General features: G+C 39.7%; 1 protein-coding gene across 9 annotated transcripts in view; it reads right to left on the bottom strand.

The window, feature by feature from the left end:
- The window catches only part of CEP350 (centrosomal protein 350), a 78,353-nt gene that overhangs the window by 13,235 nt on the left and 44,244 nt on the right, over window positions 1-20,874 (bottom strand). For 7 of the 9 annotated variants that reach the window (XM_051624681.1, XM_051624685.1, XM_051624686.1 and 4 more), the window contains exons 24-35: window positions 20,532-20,716; window positions 19,658-19,745; window positions 19,190-19,336; window positions 18,227-18,384; window positions 14,548-14,670; window positions 10,793-10,992; window positions 9,004-9,215; window positions 7,651-7,795; window positions 4,272-4,432; window positions 3,662-3,801; window positions 2,763-2,845; window positions 146-2,211 (exon numbers count right to left, since the gene is read on the bottom strand). In XM_051624681.1, coding sequence (XP_051480641.1) covers window positions 146-2,211; window positions 2,763-2,845; window positions 3,662-3,801; window positions 4,272-4,432; window positions 7,651-7,795; window positions 9,004-9,215; window positions 10,793-10,992; window positions 14,548-14,670; window positions 18,227-18,384; window positions 19,190-19,336; window positions 19,658-19,745; window positions 20,532-20,716 — 3,708 coding nt within the window. The remainder of the gene's footprint in view (window positions 1-145; window positions 2,212-2,762; window positions 2,846-3,661; window positions 3,802-4,271; window positions 4,433-7,650; window positions 7,796-9,003; window positions 9,216-10,792; window positions 10,993-14,547; window positions 14,671-18,226; window positions 18,385-19,189; window positions 19,337-19,657; window positions 19,746-20,531; window positions 20,717-20,874) is intronic. The other 2 variants (XM_051624689.1, XM_051624690.1) reach the window with 1 other exon arrangement.

Below are 20,874 nucleotides of genomic sequence, written 5' to 3'. Positions count from 1 at the left end.
AAAGAAATGCAGACAGGCAATCTCCACATCACCAAATATAAAGGGAGAAAACAGACTGGTGCCACACAGCATTCCTCAGATTTAATCATCCTCAGTCAAGGCAACAATCAGCTCTTAAAATCAGTGCAAGATGTGTGTTACTCACCGGTCTGGGACACATGTCTGGAGAGGAAAGTTCTTCTCTTTCATCTTCCAAGTTGGAACTTAGAAAAAAGTTATTCAGTCCATCAGGAATCTGCTTTTCTACCTGATGGGATGGGGTAGCAGCCTCCTTCACATCACAGAGCTCCTGGTTGCTGAGCTGGATTTTCTCATTCCTGACCTTCTTTATTTGCTGTAACTGATTGACTGTGTCTTTCACAAAATCTCTAAGTAGACTGTCTGTCAGCAAACTGACCTTTTCCAGTTGGTCTTTTGACTTTTCTTCCTCTTTAAGTGGCAGTCTAAGTTGGGCTTCTAACTGGCTCTTTTCTTTTGTCAGCAAATCCAGAAGTGGAGTTGCAGGCTTCTCCACAACTTCGGGAGAGACATCATCTAACTTTTCAGCACACTCCTCCCCTAGTGTCTTCTGTCTCTCCAGTTTTTCAGAAAGGGAATCTGAGATGTCATCCAACTGAACAGTGGAAGTCTCATCCACAACACCAGGAATGAGAGGAGAAAGGCTGGTCTCCTCTTTTACAGCATGCTTCAGATAATCCACCACTGACTTTTCTTGGACTAGTGATTCAGTAGCTACAGAAATCTCCTTCATGCTGTTTGCTTTAGGAGATGACTCCTCATCAACCCTTTCCCCAGCTAAGGCTTCTGAAACAGCTGTGTCTGCAGGAGCTTTATCCTGGGAATAGTTCTCTGTAGCATCTCTGCTCTGGCTTTCTTCCTTTTTGTCAGGCTTGGGACTCCTTCTGTCCTTCTGCTCAGCTTTGTGTCGCTTCTCCAGCGCATCATCAAAGAATGAGTCTTCATCCTTACTTGTCTCTAAATGGCTCTCAGTACTTTCTGTAAGGTGGGAAATTTTTTGAGCAGGAGCAAAAATACCATGCTTTTCTTTGCAATCAAAATATTTAATACCATCATAAGCTCCATTATTATTCCCTTCAGGTTTATCCAACTCCACGCCTGCCCAAAACCCTTTGGCAAACTGAGTCAGACCTTTGAATCTTAATGTTCCAGGTTGGACTTTACTCACAAGTACTCTATCACCAATGTGAAAATTTGGCAAACTATCTTCTTCTTCTTTTGTGACCGAAACAGAGCCCCACAGTGGTGATTCAGGAGGGGACTCTTCTTGCTCCACATCTCTGCGTTCAGTATTTTTTATAAGTTCTGTTGAGGACTTCAGTTCTAATAACCTCTCGGAATGGATGCTGCCAGAGAGAGAGAGAGACCTCTCACTGAGGTATTCACTGATCTCATCATCACTGCCAAGGCTGGTGGATCTACTCCTGCTGGTTTGTGTGTGCTGAGAGTGCTCTGTCAGTGACCGAGCATCCCCATTCGGAGAGAGAGGAGATGCTTCAAAGTCATCTTCATAATGTTCCTCAGGGGATGTTTCTTCAGCTGATGCTTGTTTTCTGGAGGAGAATCCTTCAAAGTCTTCAATGTATGATGGCTTTTTTTGACTTCTGAGTTGTTCTGAAAGCTGATTATCTTTTTCCTCTGCTGATTTGCTCCACTTGTGAGAAGACTCTTCCACATTTGAGCCAGTTACAGCATCTTCATCTGCTAGTCTCTCTTCTAAGATTTCTTCTGTACCATTAAGACCTTCCAAAGCCAAACCAAAGAGTTCCTTCTGAGAGTGCCCATTTTCAGAATGGAGGACTTCCTTTGGAAGGATGTCCAGTGAGCTCTCCTGTTCTTTATCTAATGTCAACAGGACATCAGAACTCTCCAAAGGCTTAACATCAGAACCTTCAGTCTTGTATTCCTCTGATTTTATGTATTCCAAATCTTCTGGTATCTCAGATTTATGGCTGAAGGAAGCCTCATCATTGGATGCATTTACCAGATTGTTCACTGACTCGTGGGATATCCTGCTAGTGCCTTTCACATCTTTGAGAAGAGATGATGAGGATACATAATCTGAGGAATCACCACATCCTGCTCTGGAACTCCTCGGTGGCATAAAAGCTCCAGAAAGTTCTCCTGCACGAGAATCTGTCACAGCCACCTCCTTGGAGTGTACAGATCTCTCAGTTCTTGATGACACAGCATCTTGAAGGAAAAGTAAAAGTGAATTACAGCAGATTGTACAGCCTGCATTGTTTTATTGGAAACTGCAACCATAGGCAACAAAATTAGTATGAAGGTTCCTATGCTACAAAAAGATTCAAACTGGTGCCTCAGAAACACATTTCCAGCTGTCCTATGAACATGAGCAACATTCTTCCAGTTGCAGGGCTCCAGAACTTTCTTTTTGATTCTGTTTCTTGTACCAGTGTTTCATAATGCCATACAACACTGAGCCCAAGGCAAAGGCTCAGCTATTTGTTCACAAGTTGCAAATGCAACCAAGATTAGAATGATAATGATTAGATATTGATCAACAGCAAAACATTGACAAGGATCTAAAAAACCCTCTGATTCCTAAATCTGTCACTATTTTTGTTTCCTTACAGCAATAAAAATAGTAAAAAATATAGTGTGATGACTATGGTTTTATGAAGTCTGCATCCTCCCTTAACCTCTTCTTGAATCAAGAAGGAAAAGACTGAAGAAATTTAAAACAGTCTTCACCTGTAGTACAGATCATTCCAGTTACATACCTCCATGCTCTGAAATGGATTCCAAAGATGCTCTGGATCTCTCTGATTCAGCCAGTGACTTCCAGTTTTTAGCTGTCTCAGGCCTAAAAATGAAAAATCAAATTGTATGAATCACAGTTGCACCAGACTGTCTTGGTTTCTGTTGCTTTTTTTTTCCCTAATAGATAAAAAAGGAAATGCAAATATCTATAATTATAATGCCACACCAATGATAACATAAACAGTTTGCTTTGCCAACCTACTGTGACCTTAGAAAATAGGAATGGGGACAGAGAGGAGAGTTTGGCACATCCTGGAAAGCCATTTTTTACAAAGACTAATCAAACTTTAGCTTTTTGTGCAGTCAAAAAAAGAGTTAAAGAAAATAACTTTAATTTTTTTAATATTTTTTTTTTACTTCAGTGCACTAAAATTGCACCATCTGCTGGAGAAAACAAAACACTTAAAAATCCAGCAAGAAGTGTGGAAATCAGTTGAATTCCCTACCTTTTAAAACCTAAGATCTAAACCAGATTTAGGATGCAAAGATGAATTGTTTGCCTTGCACGATGCAGCAGGCACAATGAGTGACCAAAATGGGAACAAATTCCCTCAGGTCTGTAATTCACACAACCATTTGGCACAATTCTTGTACAACTGAAAATGATTTTTCAGGAAGAACTTGAAAATAGGACCTGAAAGGCTGGGCCTGACAAAAGTGAGTTGCATAACATTACAAGGACAGTGCATCTTATCTGTACGGAGTGAGATGAGACCAGGGAATGGGTCAAGCAGGACAGTGCCACTGTCTGGTGCTTTCTGGAAGAGCAGTTAGCTGCTTCCCTTGCACTCAGGGTTTCTGGTAAAATGGCATTTGCTGCAGTTTCAGATTTATCTCAAACAGAAGTAGTCCCATTTACCTCTGGAGTGGTGGTGCCTTGATCTTTGGTTTTTCAGCAGCAGCTGAGGATGGAGTTTTAATCTGAGGTTTGGCTGTTGGTGATGCCTCCAGGTCTTGGCTCAGTTCTGCCTCAGTCTTCTTGATAAACTCATCATATGACTGCATATGGAAAACAGTTACAGCTGTTAGCCTACTAAACCATAACTACAAAGCATGACTACTATTAAATTAATAAGGATACACTCCAATTATCTGTAAAACAATCTAACTTCCCCAAGCTCTACAGTTGTGAATCCTAGAAATTTTACTACTTCACTTTCAAAAACAAATTACACCAGCACCTCTAACCCAAGCTAGGATAAGTATGTGCATAAACACACATAAGCCCCCTAAACACTGTTAGTAACCCAATTAAGATACACAGTTTTAAAGGGAATGGCATTTTTGCCTCAAGGTTCTGGTTCATCCTTGAAAACAGTTCAACAGCCAGAACACAGTCACGCCTCTAACACATTCATGTGTCTTTCACAGCTGTTGATACAATATTTTGCCAACAACACCCATACTACAATGATGTACCCAAGGCTAACAATCTTTTACTTCACCCTTCTTCCTACTAGATTCCTAACCTCCAGTTGTTTGATCAAACTGGCTTCCTGGGCCTTCAGCCTCTCCTTTTGTCTCTTTTTCTGCTCCTTCTTCAGCTGGTAAACCACAGACTTCCTCTTCCGTAGTTCATCCTTCAGGGCCCTGATCCTTCCTTCAATGTCACTTTGATCAGATGTGGTTTCTGAAAAACAGTCTGGTTTTAGTCTTCTGTAAGCTTGCACCTCACAAAACAGTTCTACACAAAGCAATGAGCAGTCATTTCGTGAAAACAAGCAAAATACCAAATAATTTAATGCCAACACATTAATCTTAACACAGTAAGATTCTTAAAAGGGGATGTCAGAGTCACAACACTAGTACATAACATTAAAAAGTGTTGCATCTTGTTTAATTCAGAAGGGAAAGGCTCTGACACATACAGTAACTTGTTACCAAACTCCCTCAGGTGGACCATCCATGTTTATGCTGCTTCCTCAACCATGTAACCAGCCTATCATGCCAGCTGCTGCAGAAAGTAATTTTTTTCTGAGATATTTTAAAATATGACAACTCAAAGTTGTGTACCAAAAATGTATCTGAAATATTTGCTTACAATCACAATATACAGTTTTTCAAGCTATAGGGTACATTTAATTGATGAGAATTTAACTTGAAACGGTGGACTCCAAAAATAGTTTAGGCCAGCTCACACTTCTTGCCACCCAGACTAAATACAATGGAGAGGTGTCTGGTCAACAGCTGGAAGGGAAATTAATGTGAACAGTGCAGAGAGTTTTCCCTGTTGTCAGGCCTGAGGATGACCATTTATTCAGGGTGAATGGGACTAGTGTTAAGCTTAGACATGTGGTGGACTACTCAATAATAGCTTATACAAAAATACTTGGCACATCTTTGCTCCAAGTTCAATTTTACAGACCTTCCTATGATGCCAAAGGAAGCTATTTTCTACCTGAACAATTTTTTTCTTCACCAGAATCCTTAGTAATTTTAGTAAGATCTCCTCCCTCTCCATCCCCAGAACTCCCTACAACCTGGTTTTTCATTCCTTCTGATGATGTCTTACCACTTTTCCCTTGGGACGCTGTCCCCAGCTACTTAGATCCACTCATGGCATGATAATCCCATTCTAGCATTAACTCTGCTACTTTCATTATTGCTGCTGTAACAACCTCTTAGTCCCTCAGACTTTAAAGAGAGACTGCCTCAGTGTCTCATTACTTACTCTTTTCCACCCATCTGATGATGTTTTAAATGGATACCAACATAATGCCAAAGAGCATCCTTGGCCCAGAGTGGTGCCACCACAATTAAGTATCAAAAACTCTTAAAAGTATTTCTCTGACCTAGCCTTACTGGAGGTCCTCCCTGCAGCTGATGACCAGCTTCCTCTTCTATACCAGCAGCTGTAGCTCCTAAGAGAAGGATCCTAGCTGGTTTGCTTAATGTTCAATATTACCTATAATGTTTTCTGGACCAAAAGGCTTGGATGCTCATGAAAGCCAATTGCTTTACTGAACATCCTAGAAAGTAAACCACCAACATCATTTGGTCAACGAGCAGCAGAAGTAGGACATTTTGTTAATCAATCTCATTTCTCAAGACAACAAACCACCATAATGAAGGATTTCATCACCAACAGCAGCCAGTAAATGCAACCAAGCCACTGTATTCTTTTTGCATTAACAACTGTTGTTAGCCATTTGGAGAATTTAGAAAATAAACAGCACAAAAAGAATGGAATCGTACTCGTTAATCAACAGCACTTTATGATGCCACTGTAATTAACAACTCCTCCCAAATAGTGAGTGACCACTATGTAATTATAGCTTTTCTTGATCAACTCATAAGGGAAAGATCTGCACATGCTTTCATCTTTGACGAACTTGTCTACGCATGCATTGGACTGACACAGGAATGACTTCATCACTACTCAGAGGCTTGGCTGATTTGTCTCTGTACAATGGAATGATTTATTGTGAAACCAGCACCATCCTGATCGACTTCCCACCTCCTACACCTTTCTTCAGCATTTGAAATCAAAGACTGCAAAGACTTCATTTTTTAAAACTTTATTTCCATGATCACTGTTGCCTGCTCTGCTTCTCAAAACGGCTTTTTTTGGTGTGGTTTCTCAATCACAGCTTGAAAATACCTTTATCAAGCTGCTGAATGCTTCACTGTGTTGCAAGCTGCCCTCCAGACAGAAATCCCAACACAAATTACTCAGTGCAAATATCTAGGTGTTACGTATTAATTTCTCTATTCAGCTGAAGAGCTGCCTCAAAATTACTGTGTTTCTATTGCACTTAGAGACATATTAACAAAAAAAACCCAAACCCTGACATAAAAGATTATGCTCAACACATTAAGCACCAAAAAGACTGGATACTTACACACACCAGTAAGTTATCCATCAATCAAACCACCAACAGAACCACTTCAGTCTTTTTCCACTAAAAACTTATTGATCATTTAGAGAATTAAAAAAAAAACCAAACACCAACACCACAAACCAAACCCAAACAAAAAGAACAAGCAAGGAAATGCTCTCTCATTTGCTAACCTTGTGATGCTGTATCAACTGCACTGTGGAATATGAGACTGTTTAGAGACTAAAAGCACAGAAAGGTCCAAAACAGACTTCACAACTCAAGAGAATCTATGATGGTGACCCAGTGAATGGTGGCTCAGGAAGTCCTGCAATCCCCATGACTAACAGACTGAGAGCACACCAGGGAAAGGACCTCTCTGTACCTGTTCACTTCTAACATTCTCTCCCTCAGCATTAGGTTAAGTGGACAAAAGACCTGTGATAAAGAGTCCATTAGTAGCTTCTGCATTTTATAGCTCAAAATGCAATCTTTAAGCCTTATTTTACTACAGATAGTTCAAACCTTCCTCTAAAAATAAAAACGTATGTCCCACTGTATCTGTTCTTTCTGCAGGTCCAAAGGGCTCACTGGTACTGCCATGATGACAGATCTACAGCTTCTGGAACCAGGCTGTGCTCAGAAGGAGAATGAGCATGTTCATATGCTATTGAACCACATTTTGGTTTCTTACAATATGAGGGGTGGAGAAGTTTCACCTGTTAAAAGCACAGATAACCTTGGCATTTTTAAATTCTAGAACTACCCTAACTGTTGACTCCTTTCCTCATACCCATTTTCAGGAACTTGCATTGCTTTCTAAAAGAAGAGATTATATACAGACTTTCTTACACAAACACCTTCTGAAGTGATCATATTACCTCACGGAAAAACATTCTCACAGAACTCTAAACCTTGGCAGTTTCCAAGAATTTCTGTCTGCCTCCTCATATCTATGCATTTTAGGTTTACTTGTAGCAAGTAAACGCTTTGAAAAAGCAATTTAAACCCAAGTAGATTTTACACTTACCTGACTGTGTTATAGATAAAGATTCATCAGACCAGTTGTGAGATATCTGATGAGACTGCACATGTGAATGTAGCTGTCCTCCAGTCCTCTGGCTGCCTTTGCTGGAATCTTGCTTTGATACAGATATGCTGCTTTTAGAAGGAGACTATGGGAGAAGAAAAGGACAAATAAGTAATTGCTTGTAAAGTTCAGTTTAGAAGAAGTTCATTGTCATCAGGAGCTAGTTACAAAGGGAAGAACTAAAGAGTATCTTCTAAGCAGTGATACCTATCCAGCTATCTTAAGAAAAAATTAACCTTAGTTTGGTACACAATAAAAAATACCAAGAGCAGCAATAGCTGACTGCTTACTTGGAGCAGTAAACCTGCTTAGACTACTCTGTTACCACCTAAGTGAACTGACATGGTTCTGACTCACAGGTGTTCAATACAGTTTTTGTCATCTTATTTGGCAACAAACACTGCAACAGAAACTCCTAGTAAATATAAGGGATCATTTCATGCAAGCAGTGCAAGATGCCATTCTGTATCAGTAAAACAACGGAGCACTACTGCTCTGAGGCCAGAGGAAAAATTCAAAGAGCAAATATTCTTCCAAAATGCTCTTAACTGCTGCAACATTATACCACAGCTCTTTCACCTTGACTGTAACCCTTAGCATGTATTAGACATTTTACCTCACTATCTTCTCAACAATAAAATATTTGTAGTAAATCTAGATGAGTTCTTCTACACCACAGACACTGCATTTTCTGTCTGACTGAGCACAGGGCAAAGTTAACAGGATGAAGTTTATTTCTACAGGATAATAGATTTGATTTTTTTTTTTAAGTTTGATTTTTGATAACAGTTGGAACAGAACAGTAAGGCTGAATTAGCTAGCACACACACATAACCTGAAACCCAAAGGATTGTACATGAGGTTACAGCTCTGCTTCTTCATCCTATAGCTATATTTTGGGATACATGACTTGCAAGTAAAGCAAAGCAAAAAACCAGCAGTTTCCGTGATCTCAAAGAATGTACAAAATGGTGACAAGCTAGCCCACAGCTATTTCACACTGGTAAACTGGGTCAGTGTTCCACCACTTCATATTGCATACCTACATGGCATAAACAAAACATTTTGCAAGACTACCCACAAGTTTAAAAATATCTAAAGCCGGTGCTGAAGCAGTTTTCCCTCAAGGCTTCAAAGAACATATCTGATCACAGTGTTTATTCACAGCAATGTAAAACGGTATTGCAAACAAAGTTTAATCTCTGCTGTGGCAACTGGGATGGCTCTAATTGCCACTTCTCTGATAGCCTTTTCCAAGTGTTAAGAATAATACAGCATAAAAAGCTCACTCACAAGTTTGCCAGGTGAGGCAGAGGACTTGAACTCTTCAGAATAAACCATTTCTTCATTAATTGTACTCTGGTCTGGGCTTTCTGGCTGTCCACGGCCCATAGTCTCTGAAGGGACAGACTCAGCAGCTACACTGCCAAGATCTTCTGGGATAGAGCTTTCACTGTTCAGATGAGAATTAGAAGGCACTGGAAACTCTTCTTCACTAACCGTTTCTGAGATTCAATAATGAGAGAAAAAACAAAGCACCTAAGAACTTGCAATGACTTGTAGACCTTCGTATAAAGCAGTAATTGCTACCAATACATGTCAAACTGGTGTTATTTCACTCATCTAGACACTGAGGGTGGAATATTTAGGGACAACAACCATGTTTACCACATAACTATGATCTAAAACTGCCAGATTTTCTTGGTGATCACTGAATGTCTAAAATAAAGAGATTTTCAGAACATCCTAACATTTCCCAGACAAAACACTCCAAGAAGATTATTAGGGAAACCTGTCCTTCCAGTTGACCATACCCCAGTAAGAGTCATTATTAGTCTGAAGAAGTCATAGAGGAGCATATGATCTGCAAGCCAGATCTTGAATTTAGAATTGATTGCTTCCTTTACAGTAGCTGCAGAAAACATTTTAATGTTATGATTTCATCATGAGTCTCTCAATTGGCAACAAGTAAAATAATAAGTTGGGTTTTCAATATTCCTGTTTACTAAATTCCACAGGAGTCACAATGTTACTGAAGCAGCCATGGAGAATTATTCCATATTTGAAGAAAGGCTGGAAGAGGAACTTCTTCCAATGCAGAGCTGTACTCCAGTGCTTACTGTTAGACACAATTAATAGAAAGTCAGCATTTTTTTCTCATCTGTTGATGAGGATTTAGCATTCACACTGAATTTTTGTTCATTGGAACTTACTGACTCATACATGTATCATTTTTAAAACATCTTACCAATGCCTAAAATCCACATGACTGTTTTCAGTAACAAGTGTAATAGGGTGTAATTCTGAATTCCCTTTGCACACTCAAAGGATGTGCTGCCTGCTTCCAACCAAGGGGGGGAAAAATGAGAATTTATTGTTTCTGGAACAATCCCTGAAGTTTTGTTATTTTCTCCCACTGCAATCCAGTTTTCTGTGCTTCAGGCTGAAAGTATGGTCCACTTAAGACAGAACAGTGTAGCTGTAGCTCCCAATATCTGGGAACCCATTTTTCCTCACAATAGCATCATTTATACTAATTACATCCTAGCACACTTTAGCACAGTTGCAGATTTCACACAGTTACATTCCATTAACAGTGGAAAAAATAATGCTTTCAGTTTTTTAAAAACACAGACAAGAGGAAAGCAGCCCCTGATAAGATACATCCATACCAAGAGTAATAAGGCTAACAGGATAGACACTTTTGAGCACTATAGGGGAAAGTAGTTTTAACAGAGTAAGCTCAGAAGATCATCAGCAAAAGATCATGCAGTAGTTTTGTTTTGAAGGACAGAAATATAGTTTCAATTGTACGTAGAGATGTCTGATGGGCCTGTGCTGCACTGTTCACTTGAAACATATACAACAAAGGAGGAATACATGTTTAACTAAGGTGTAAAACAGGGCTAAAAGAACAAGGCAACATAAGCCAGTAAAAAGTGCAGAAGCAGAGATTGTGAGAGTGTCCAGGGAAGAACAACCACCACCAAAACGTCACAAAAGGAAGCAAGTGCAAACCTAAGGAATCACTGTGTTAAATTATGCTTTACTCTTGTGTCTCACTTCCCTCCCCTCCTGTTACCTTTGGGCTCAGTTCTCTGATCCCCCAGCTCCTTCTTGGCTGTTTTGGTTTTGAGCAGCTCTTTGTCCCAGGCAGCTAGTGCCTGCTTTTCTATCCACCGTATCTCTGCTTCCTCTGCATCCAGGCGGCGTTTCCACTGCAGCAGCTCTTCAGCGTGTTGTCGGCGCTGCATCAGCTTCTGCTCTCTCTTAGTTAGGAACCTGCCAGGCAGAGCAGAAGACAATGGGAAAAAACAGCCTCTGCCCAGATGCTCTACTGCCACAATTCCCAGAATCATTGCTGTCCAATTGTTTTTGAGGATAACAACCACACTAACTGCTATCACCTAGATTTCTGAAGTGCTGCTGAAAAAAATGTAGGTAGACAAGTGTTTTCTCATTGCAGTAAGTCAAGTCTACAACATACTCTAAACACACTGCCTACATTTTAAACATCTTCAACATCACTACAGGTGCTACTAAGTATTCACTGAAATGAATAGGATAAATTCCCAATTTCAGGATATGAAAAGTACCTGTGGTATTAAACTGGAACCCTCAGGAAAGCAGTGACTGTTCGAAAAATGAACCTTTCTTTTCGCTAATCCCAACGATAGAAAAATTGTAACCCCAGTTGCTCACATTCTTTCCAAATACATCATTATAAGAGAAGGTGATTCTGCATCAATAGTTTTCCTGAATCTCTGGAGCTTCTATCCTTCTTCCTTTAAGCTTCATCTCTATGGATGGCCACACTTGGAACGTTAATTGTGAGCCGACAGCATCAAGAGAGAATAAGGATGCAGGACTGTTTTTTCTTATCTACTAACATATCTGGCTGCTAGCTTCAGAAAGGGTAAAAAGTAAAGTTTATCCTGAGAATTAGCAGGTATTTTCTCACTGACAAAGATTACTCAGGCGATCCACAAAACCTCAGAAATGAGAAAATTCTTATAGAGCTTTGTAGGTATGAAGAGGTTTGTGTGCATATACTAGTTTTCTTTGCCAGCTCTTGAACCAGCACCTCTGGTCTTATTAAACACTGAAGTAACCAAGACTGTAGCATTTAACCTAAGACAGTAAATGGAAGCAAGTTCAACATGGATTGCACACACTTCCTCTGACATGCCAGGTCTAGAGAAGAGTGTATATCAATCCATTCATCTCCTAAACTGACATTTTTCAGATGTCACAGAATCACTCTGTAGAAAATACAAGATTTGCCAGCTAGAGCTGGTACAGAAGGTGTGGTGCCTAAAAAGACAGTCTTCCAAGTCTTCTGACACTTCGCTTTGCAAATGTCTTTATCATTTGTAATTCTCAAGCCACCCCAAACAGTTAGCATTGAAGTTTTTAAGCTGCAAAGAAGGTAATTTCATTCTTTATTTTACTCTCCCGTGTTTGAAAACATCCTTTTATTTACAGAGACTGGCATGACAAAGTAGCTAATCTGCAGGTCTTAGCACGTGGTCACTTAGCATTCACTCTGTTCCCTGGAAAAGTGAGCTGGCAGTTGATCAGAAAGGGTAAGATTCAGGTAAGTCCTCATCTAAGACAGATTCAGATAAGGTGGACAAGTTACAAGGCAAAGTAAGAAGTTTCAGAAGCCAATAAGATGAAACCACAATCTTCTTTCCCATGGTCAAAACAAGAGCAGGTGGAAAAAAAGAAACACCTCAGTCTCCAAAACTAACAGATCCCATGATTTTGTGCATCATTTTATCACTCTCTATCTACAAACATCATCATTTACTGTCAGGCAAAATCAACAGGTCAGTATAATTCAGAAATAGTCTACCAACAGTAACTGCATTACAAACATGACACAGACAGTGTCATGCATTTGCCAGCACTAGCAGATTTATCAACTCTTATTTTCAGATACACATCAGTTCCAATTAGTCTAGTAGATTGTGCATTTGGAACTTGTTACGGAGGTTATTATTACAGTAATCTCAATGCAAAAGGCAACTTTTCCTTCTTCTTTCACTCACTGTTTGATTTCATCAGAATCTGGATCTTCCCTTTACTGAACCTGGAGGGAGGCAAGTCCAGTTGAAATTAAATGCAAGAGAAAGCCTGAAATAAATGGATTCAAAAGAGCAGGACTCCTTAAAAGCAGATGCCAAATGAATTAACCAGATGACCATGAAACCAGTAAGTCAAAAGAAGTGATGGGAGAGAAAGAGGGTTCCAACATTGAGCCTACAGGAAGAGGAGGATTAAAGCAGCATGGCTAAAGATGCAGACCCTTTTATAACCCTGAGGTTTAAAAGGTCAGAGCCACAAGGTAGCATATATACTGCCTTAATATTTACTACAGTCCAGAGGGTTCCAGTTGCAACACCAAGGGTACATACACATTTAGCCTCAAAAGCAGGGGCACCTTCACAGAAAAAAAAAAGGCAAAACCACATCTGGCATCTATGAAGCTGGAAACCTGGGGGAGCAAAGAAGGAAGCAGCAGCACTCAGAATACACCTGCACCATTTCAAAGTCTAACTATTTCTCTGGTGCTAACATCACACATTTTATCCATGCATTCCAAATATTAACCTGGAAGCATTAACTTGCTGCTCTAACCTGTACTGGTAAATTTATGTCCAAGGTATACTGGCTTTAAGTCCAAACCAGACAGTTTGTTTTGGCAGCTACTTTGAAGTAGTGACCAGACAGTGGAAGCAAAGTGAACTGTCTGTCTGCCACTCAGAACACAGCGGGAAGAAGAGATTAGAATCACACAATGGTTTGGGTTGAAAGGGAACTTAAAGATCATCTAGTTCCAACCCTCCTGCCATGGGCAGGGATACCTCCCACTAGATCAGGTTGCTCCAAGCCCCATCCAACCTGGCCTGGAACACTCCCAGGGATGGGGCAGCCACAGCTTCCCTGGGCAACCTGGGCCAGGGTCTCCTCACCCTCCTAAGAAAAATGTCTTCCCTGTATTCAATCTAGATCTACACTCTCTTAGTCTAAAACCATTACCCCTTGTCCTATCACTACAGGCCCTGGTAAAACATCTCTCAGCATTCTTCTTATAAGTCCACTTTATATATTTAGAAGCTACAATAAGGTCTCTCTGGAGCCTTTTCTTGCCTGGGGTGAACAAGCCCAACTCTCTCAGCCTGTCCTCATATAAGAGGTGTTCCAGTCCTCTGATCACTTTTGTGGCCTCCTCTGGACCCACTCCAACAGGTCCTACTCAAACTGGGGACCCCAGAGCTGGACACAGTACTCCAGATGGGCTTTTAGGATAGCAAAGTAGAGGGGGAGGCATCACCTCCCTTGGCTTGCTGGCCATGCTGCTTTTTATGCAGCCCAAGATATGGCTGGCTTTCTAGGCTGCAAGTGCACATTGTCAGCTCATATCCCATTTTTTGCCCACCAGCATCCCCAAATCCTTCTCTGCAGGGCTGCTCTCAGTCCATTAATCTCTCAGTCTACAGATAGTGGGGATTGCCCTGATCCAGGTACAGGACCCTGCATTTGGTCTTGTTGACCTTCATGATGTTTACACTGACCCACTGCTCAAAGCCTGTCAAGGTGTCCCTGGATGGCATTCCTTCCCTCTAGAGAATCAACCACACCACACAGCCTGGTGTCATCTGCCAACCTGCTGAGGGTGCACCCACTCCCACTGTCTACAACATTAATAAAGATTTGGAAACAGTGAGGGAAGTGTCAAAAACGGTCACTGATGGAGAACCTCTTGACTTTCTAGGACTGAACAGAGCATGCTCTATCAAAGAGTCTATCACTTGAGAAAGATACAGTTACCTGACCAATTGGTTGTAGATATACAGCTGGAATTTGGGGTGGAGGTTGGGAAAACAGACACTGAGAGAGGCCCAGTGGTGAGACGTAAAGACAGAGAAGAAGTAGTGAACAGGAGAGCAGTGTCTACAAAATAAGGAGGAAGAGTTTAAAACTAAGATAGCAAAATAGGCAGAAAGAACGAGAAAAGGAGAGCATCTAGCAAAGAACTTGCAAATTAATGGCATTTAACATTGTATAGTTATTATGCAACATCTTAAATAGACAAACTATACACTGTTAAGCAGAACGTAATAGAACACACACTTTTAACACTTCATTTTCTGTTAATTAAAGGCAAGCTACTTTCACACTGTTGTATTTTTCTTCAGATTTTGGAAGGAGTTTCATTACTCGGATGCAGACTTCCACATATGCTGGTTAACACAACCCGGTCATTTTGCAACTCCTGCTATTTTAACTGTTGATGGAGTAAACTGTTAGCATTAAATAGCACCTGGCTCTGCAATATGAACAACTTTGCAAGTCTGAAACTTTATAAATACATTTTCATTCACCTGGCAAAACCTCCGTAGAATTACTTCTCTGAAGGTAAGCACTAGTGAAAGAGCAAAAATAAGAGATTCAATAATTGCTTTTTTTAAACATAAGCAATTCCAAGGAAAGTCTGAGATATATCTGTAAATCAACTTCTAGTTTGTTGGGGTTTTTTTGCAACTAAGTGCAGACTTGGTCTCAGAATATGCACATACTGCCTCTTTCATTTGAAGTACTAATTGCAGAGAGATAATGGCCATTGTTTAAACAATAACTCTACACAAACTTACACCTGTGCTTAAAATGGTATTTGCTAATGAATTACCATTTCAAGCTAATTCCTAATGAATTACCATATTAATAGAAAAAATACCATGCTCTGTTGTAGCTCTATTGACTACAATGCAAGCTAAGAAGCATATTAAGGAAAAGCAAAAGAAAATGAGCATTTAAGCAGCTCTTCTACTGCGAAGGTTATTAAAGTTGCATAAGCAAGGGGAAGTGGTTAATTCTCTTTGACAGAGCATGCTCCTGTTCACATGCAGGCTACACAGACTCATCAATTCAAATTAAAACACAACTATTCTTTCACTCCCCTTTTAGCAGAAGAGAAGCATTAAAGCTGCCTCATAAGTAAGGAAGTCGAAGGATTTCTGCCTTGCGATGGAGTACAGCAAATCCAGCATAGCAGAATTCCCCAATTCCTTCCTCTAGTTCCTTTATACTTTGCCTGTCATCCAGCTTCTTTCCTTTTGCCACATCTCACCACCTGATCACAACCTGCCTTCAAATGGCAACTTCTTACCATTACACTCCAAACCAAATGTCTTACTGCATTACATTGATATTATTCTTAGGTGTTTTACAAATATGGACATTAAAATAAAGACACTTAAAACAAGATTCCAAGTCAGCACTCTCTTCCAATCAATAGGCACTACTATCACTACAAAAATACCTGCAAAAGGTGTGTAAAAGCTATACAGTTAGGAAGATCAAGTTCTAGAGCATCATTTATGTTTACACAAAATGCTACTTCCTTTCAACATATATAGCAATCTAAGACAAAACCAGAAAAACAAAAATACATGACCACATAGATTACATCACAATTTCCACTTGTTCTGCCTAAAAGCAACTGTTTCAGCTTAAATCCTGCTATCCCCCTTTTGAAAAGTATTCTCCAGGTGAGCAATATTTGGACTGATTATTAAAATATCTCTAAGGGTAGAACATATGTTTTATCTACTACTGTCCTTTCTTATTAATATGTAATTCTCTCTGCAATTGTAAGTGTTGCTTAGAATTTAAAAACACTACCTGAAAAAAGTGGCAAAGAAAGTTTTGAATATAGAAGTATATTTGTCATCTCATAGTACTAATATTGTATTAATACTGTATCTGAAAATTTGTAAGCTGTAACTTGGTTTTGTATCTCCAGTTGAAATTTTCTATGTTGAACCCCATGTGGGGAAAAGAAAAAACCCAAGACCCTCTTTTTAGCAAAAAAAGAAAAAAGATTAGAATAAAAATTGTTCTCCTGACACTTGAAACTAACAGGGCCTGTACAGAGCACTTCCTTTTCAAGTTCCCATCTTAAGCCATTTACCAACCTCAAAATATGCTTTGCCTAAGAGCTGCTGCTATAATGATGGGGTGATTTTCACATGACTTGGAATGCCAAGAATTTAGTTTTGGAAATATGCTTCAGAAATTTTAAATAATTATCATTTTGGCTGTTCAGTTTACCAGATCCTGCCAGAAGAGTCTGAATAAAACAGCAATCAATTCAGGCTAGAACATGAAACCTACATTAACTAGAACATGGGTTTGGGGTTTTTATTCCTACTTACACCAAATCCTCACTTACTACTACTGTGAAAACAAGGTGCTAAGGAGTCACCACCAGTTTGCCTTTATGAATGGCAGTGCTTGCTTTTTGATGTTTTATCCAGCAGTGTTAGGAGTCCCAAGAGTAAAAACATTACAAGGACCATCCACATAGACCAAAATATAGTGACCTATCTTGGTTAGAAGGTAAAAAAATGTTTACACAAGGGTTGGGGTTTTTTTTGTAGTAACTGGCAGAGGCCAGACTTTCAGTGGATTAGTCTCAAACAAGAATTTCTGGCTTCAAACTAAAGAGTAAACATTGACAAAGCATTTAGGATGTTTAGTGCTGGCAAAGCAATTTCTGCACTGAAAAGATGTAGAAATAATTTTTATTCAAAACAATTTATTAGATGAAATCAATAGATTCAATCTTAGTTTTCAGGCTTGGGAACTGTGCTTATCCTTCATTATTTCCTCTGAAGACTAACAACCTTTTTCAACTTTTTTCCAACCTGTGGACCATCAGAGAGGAAAAGAAAGGTCCTATTAATTGCCATTCTTCTCAGTCACACACATAGCACCTCCATTAATTAAGAAAACAATTGCAGAATTAATCCCTAGCTGATTTGAATGGAACTGAAATTCAGCAGCTGGATATGAAAGTAGAAAGCACATACCTGACAAACTCAATAACCTTCTGTGAGTCAGATTTCAAACTCAGTTACTAGTTTTGGTTAAGACTATTGCTATTTATAACTTATGCTTCAACTCAAGATAAAAATTGGTTCTGAAATTCCAGAGTCTCACTCCCTGTATTTTTTTTCCTTTAAAATAAAAGGGGAGATATAAAACACAGGCACCATTTTGTCCATTTGACTTCAGGTCTCTCATTGCAAGAGGAACTCTGACAAGATGTACCACCAAGCTGGAGCCTGTCCAAGCTCCTTGTGTGTACAATCATCAAAATCTCTTAAAACTGATGTGCTTTCACCAGCTCTATCAAGTACAGAGTATCTATCAAGTATAAAACCCATCTTCTACAATAAAACCACGACAACAGTCTGCCAGCTAACAATGTTTGAATCTCAGTATCCATGCAAGAACTGCAGCCTTTCAAATAGTCTATTCAAGATTAATCTAGTTCTATTAATGCTTCCAATTAATTATTTTTCAGGTAACTCAGATTTAAGCATATGTGATACCATTACCTCTCATTTATCTGATGGCCATTTTTAGTGCAGATACTGACCCAATCAACTCATTGGATTAAAACAGTAAAACTTCTATATAAGAAAAAAAAAAAGATAGTTACTTTTCATCCATTCTGCTGCGCATTTTTTTAAGTTTCTGCATAATGCTACTGGTCTCACTGCTGGAGATTGAGACTGGAGAAGGGCTGCATGTTTCTGCATCAGTTGGAAGTGGGCTAGAAGCATTGCTCTGCTTGATGTCATCCTCACTGTGAAGTTCCTGAAATTAAGGGTTTAAAAACAAAAGCAACACAAAAAGTCAGAAAAGTTCTCCTACAGTATTTTTTTAAATGGTGTTAATTTAGCTTCTTTGTCCCCAGATTACATCAAACACCACTTCAGATAAACCTGGCCACCTGCAGATGTAACTTCAATTTCCAACTTAATGTTTATTTGACACAGGTTTTTAAGTCCAACATTTTTTACTCTGTAATTTAAGTTCTCCCCTAACTGCATGTAGAACAAAAAGAAACTCACTAGAATTTTATTTACCCAAACAGGAAACCAATCCTTTCTATATGACTAATATTAAACTCGTGTCTCCTCAAAATTTTGCAAGGAGGCAGACAGTTACCAAAATCCCTTCCTGCTATCTCTGTTTCTTGCAGATGCAAGAAACTCAGTGTAATGACACTATCACACACACACAAAGCAGCAAGTTTTGAGTTTAGTTCTAACATTTAGTACTTTGGGGTCTGGCAACTCATCAAACAAAATCAGAGCCTGAGAGATCTAAGCATCAAAGATCCCGATATTCCCCAAGTCATTAGTTAAGCTTGGAAATGAACAAACACCATTGACTGCCCAGTTAAAGCAAAGTATTCCTAACTTCTCCAAATGCATTTCCTTTAACAACACTTCAAGGAAACTAAACATGAAGTTTTGGAGATAAAGAGGATAAAAGTGAGGCAGACAAAACTTCCACAGGTTCAGTCTCGCAACTTTCCGTTCCTATAAACGCCAAACTCAAATACCAGCTGCACAGCCAAAGAGGGGAGACTCCAGCTTCTGTACTGAACACTTACCAGCTTGTTTTCTCCTGCAGACTTTAGTTTTTCCTGCAGTTTCATTGTAGTCTGACGGATCCGTTCTATTTCCTCCTGCTGCTTCAGGATCAGCTGCCTCTCCTTCCGAGCAGCCTTGTTGGCCTCTTGAAGACGCTTAATTTCTGCCTGTTAGGTATAAAAGACTAAGCTTAAAAACTGTGGCAGGCAGTTTTCAAGAACACACTCAAAAGCTGCCAGTGTCCTTGCTATGGGTTTAAAATTGCTGCAATTACCTGGTGAAGTAACTATCCTGAACTTCAGCAGCAAAAACCAGAAGATCAATTAATACTTCTAAGTCTCAACCAGCAAGGTGACTGATACAGAAGGACCCTTTAAAACAATGTGTTAAATACTCCAGAAATGCAAATAAAACTTATCAATAACAAATACTGCTAGCTTCCTATCCAAAAGCCTGGTGTGGAGTTTTCTCAGTTACTAGTCAGTTACCTTTTCTTGCTGTAATCTCAGCAGCAGACCACGCTGCCTCTTCCGAATAGGAGGCATCTTATCATCCTCTCCCTTGTCTCGCAAATGCCTGCAAAGAGATCAGAAGAAAGAATTAAATTAGAAAAAAAGTGAACAACAATGGGCCTTTTATTCTTTAAAGTAAAGAAATACATAAATTTACTTTCCCTAACCTGCTGAAGAGTCTGTGCCTGTACTTAACCACTGGCATGATCTATAGTGGCATATTTCGTACCATTTAGTCAGACACACACGGTTGAAAGGCCAGTGTAGGTAACACCAGGTCTCCCATGAATGGGCAGATGCTCTGCAGAGGCAGCATGCTCACCATTTGACAAAGACAAAAGGAAGGACACTTGGATCACTACCTCACAATCCTTCCTCAAGCCCACGATGACAAGAGATTGGAAGAAAATGTCTGGTGAACATTGGTACTCTCATGCAGAGAGTAACCACAGAAAAGTATTGATTAAATCTGGTCACCACTGTTCAGTAGGTATCTCTATGTACAGAATCATGGAATGGTTTGAGTTGGAAGGGACCTTAAAGATGATCTAGTTCCAACCATGGGCAGGGACACCTCCCACTAGATCAGGTTGCTCAGAGCCTCATCCAACCTGGTCTTGAACACTTCCAGGGATGGGGCTTCCAAAATTTTCCTGGGCAACCTGTTTCAGTGTCTCACCATCCTCACATTAAAGAATTTTCTTGTAATGTCTTCTCCCCTCTTCCAGTTTTAATCCATTACCCCACGTCCTATCACTACAAGGTATTTCAACAATCTTACAAAAAAATTCAAGTAGAAGCACACAAAAATAGACAGTCAGCAACAGTGGTGTATTCAGAGCTGCCTTACTTCTTCTGGTGCTCCAGCCAAGCTAATTCAGCCTTGGTCTTCTCCTTCAGAGCCTTCTCCCGGAGTCGAAGCAGTGAGGACTGATGAGCTGCTCGTACTTCCTCCTCTTTCATGTACTGTCTTACCATCTCCATGGTGAACTTAGAGAAACTATCTTGCCCTTCTGAGAAGGGCATGCTTAGCTCCTAGAAGGCAAAACAAATTTGGCATGATTTGATTAATACAGAAATTCCAAGATTTTCTCAATTACAAAGTGTGTGTTTGTGTATACACAGATACAGACACACACAGGAAGGGAAGCTGTTGTGGTTTTTTTTTCTCTGAGCCTTGTGCAGACCAGCTT

This window comes from Apus apus, chromosome 7 (genome assembly GCF_020740795.1).
Source record: "Apus apus isolate bApuApu2 chromosome 7, bApuApu2.pri.cur, whole genome shotgun sequence".
NCBI classification, from domain to species: Eukaryota; Metazoa; Chordata; class Aves; order Apodiformes; family Apodidae; genus Apus; species Apus apus.
Note: the sequence above shows the minus strand (reverse complement) of the source record. Positions and strands in the feature narration are given on the sequence as shown.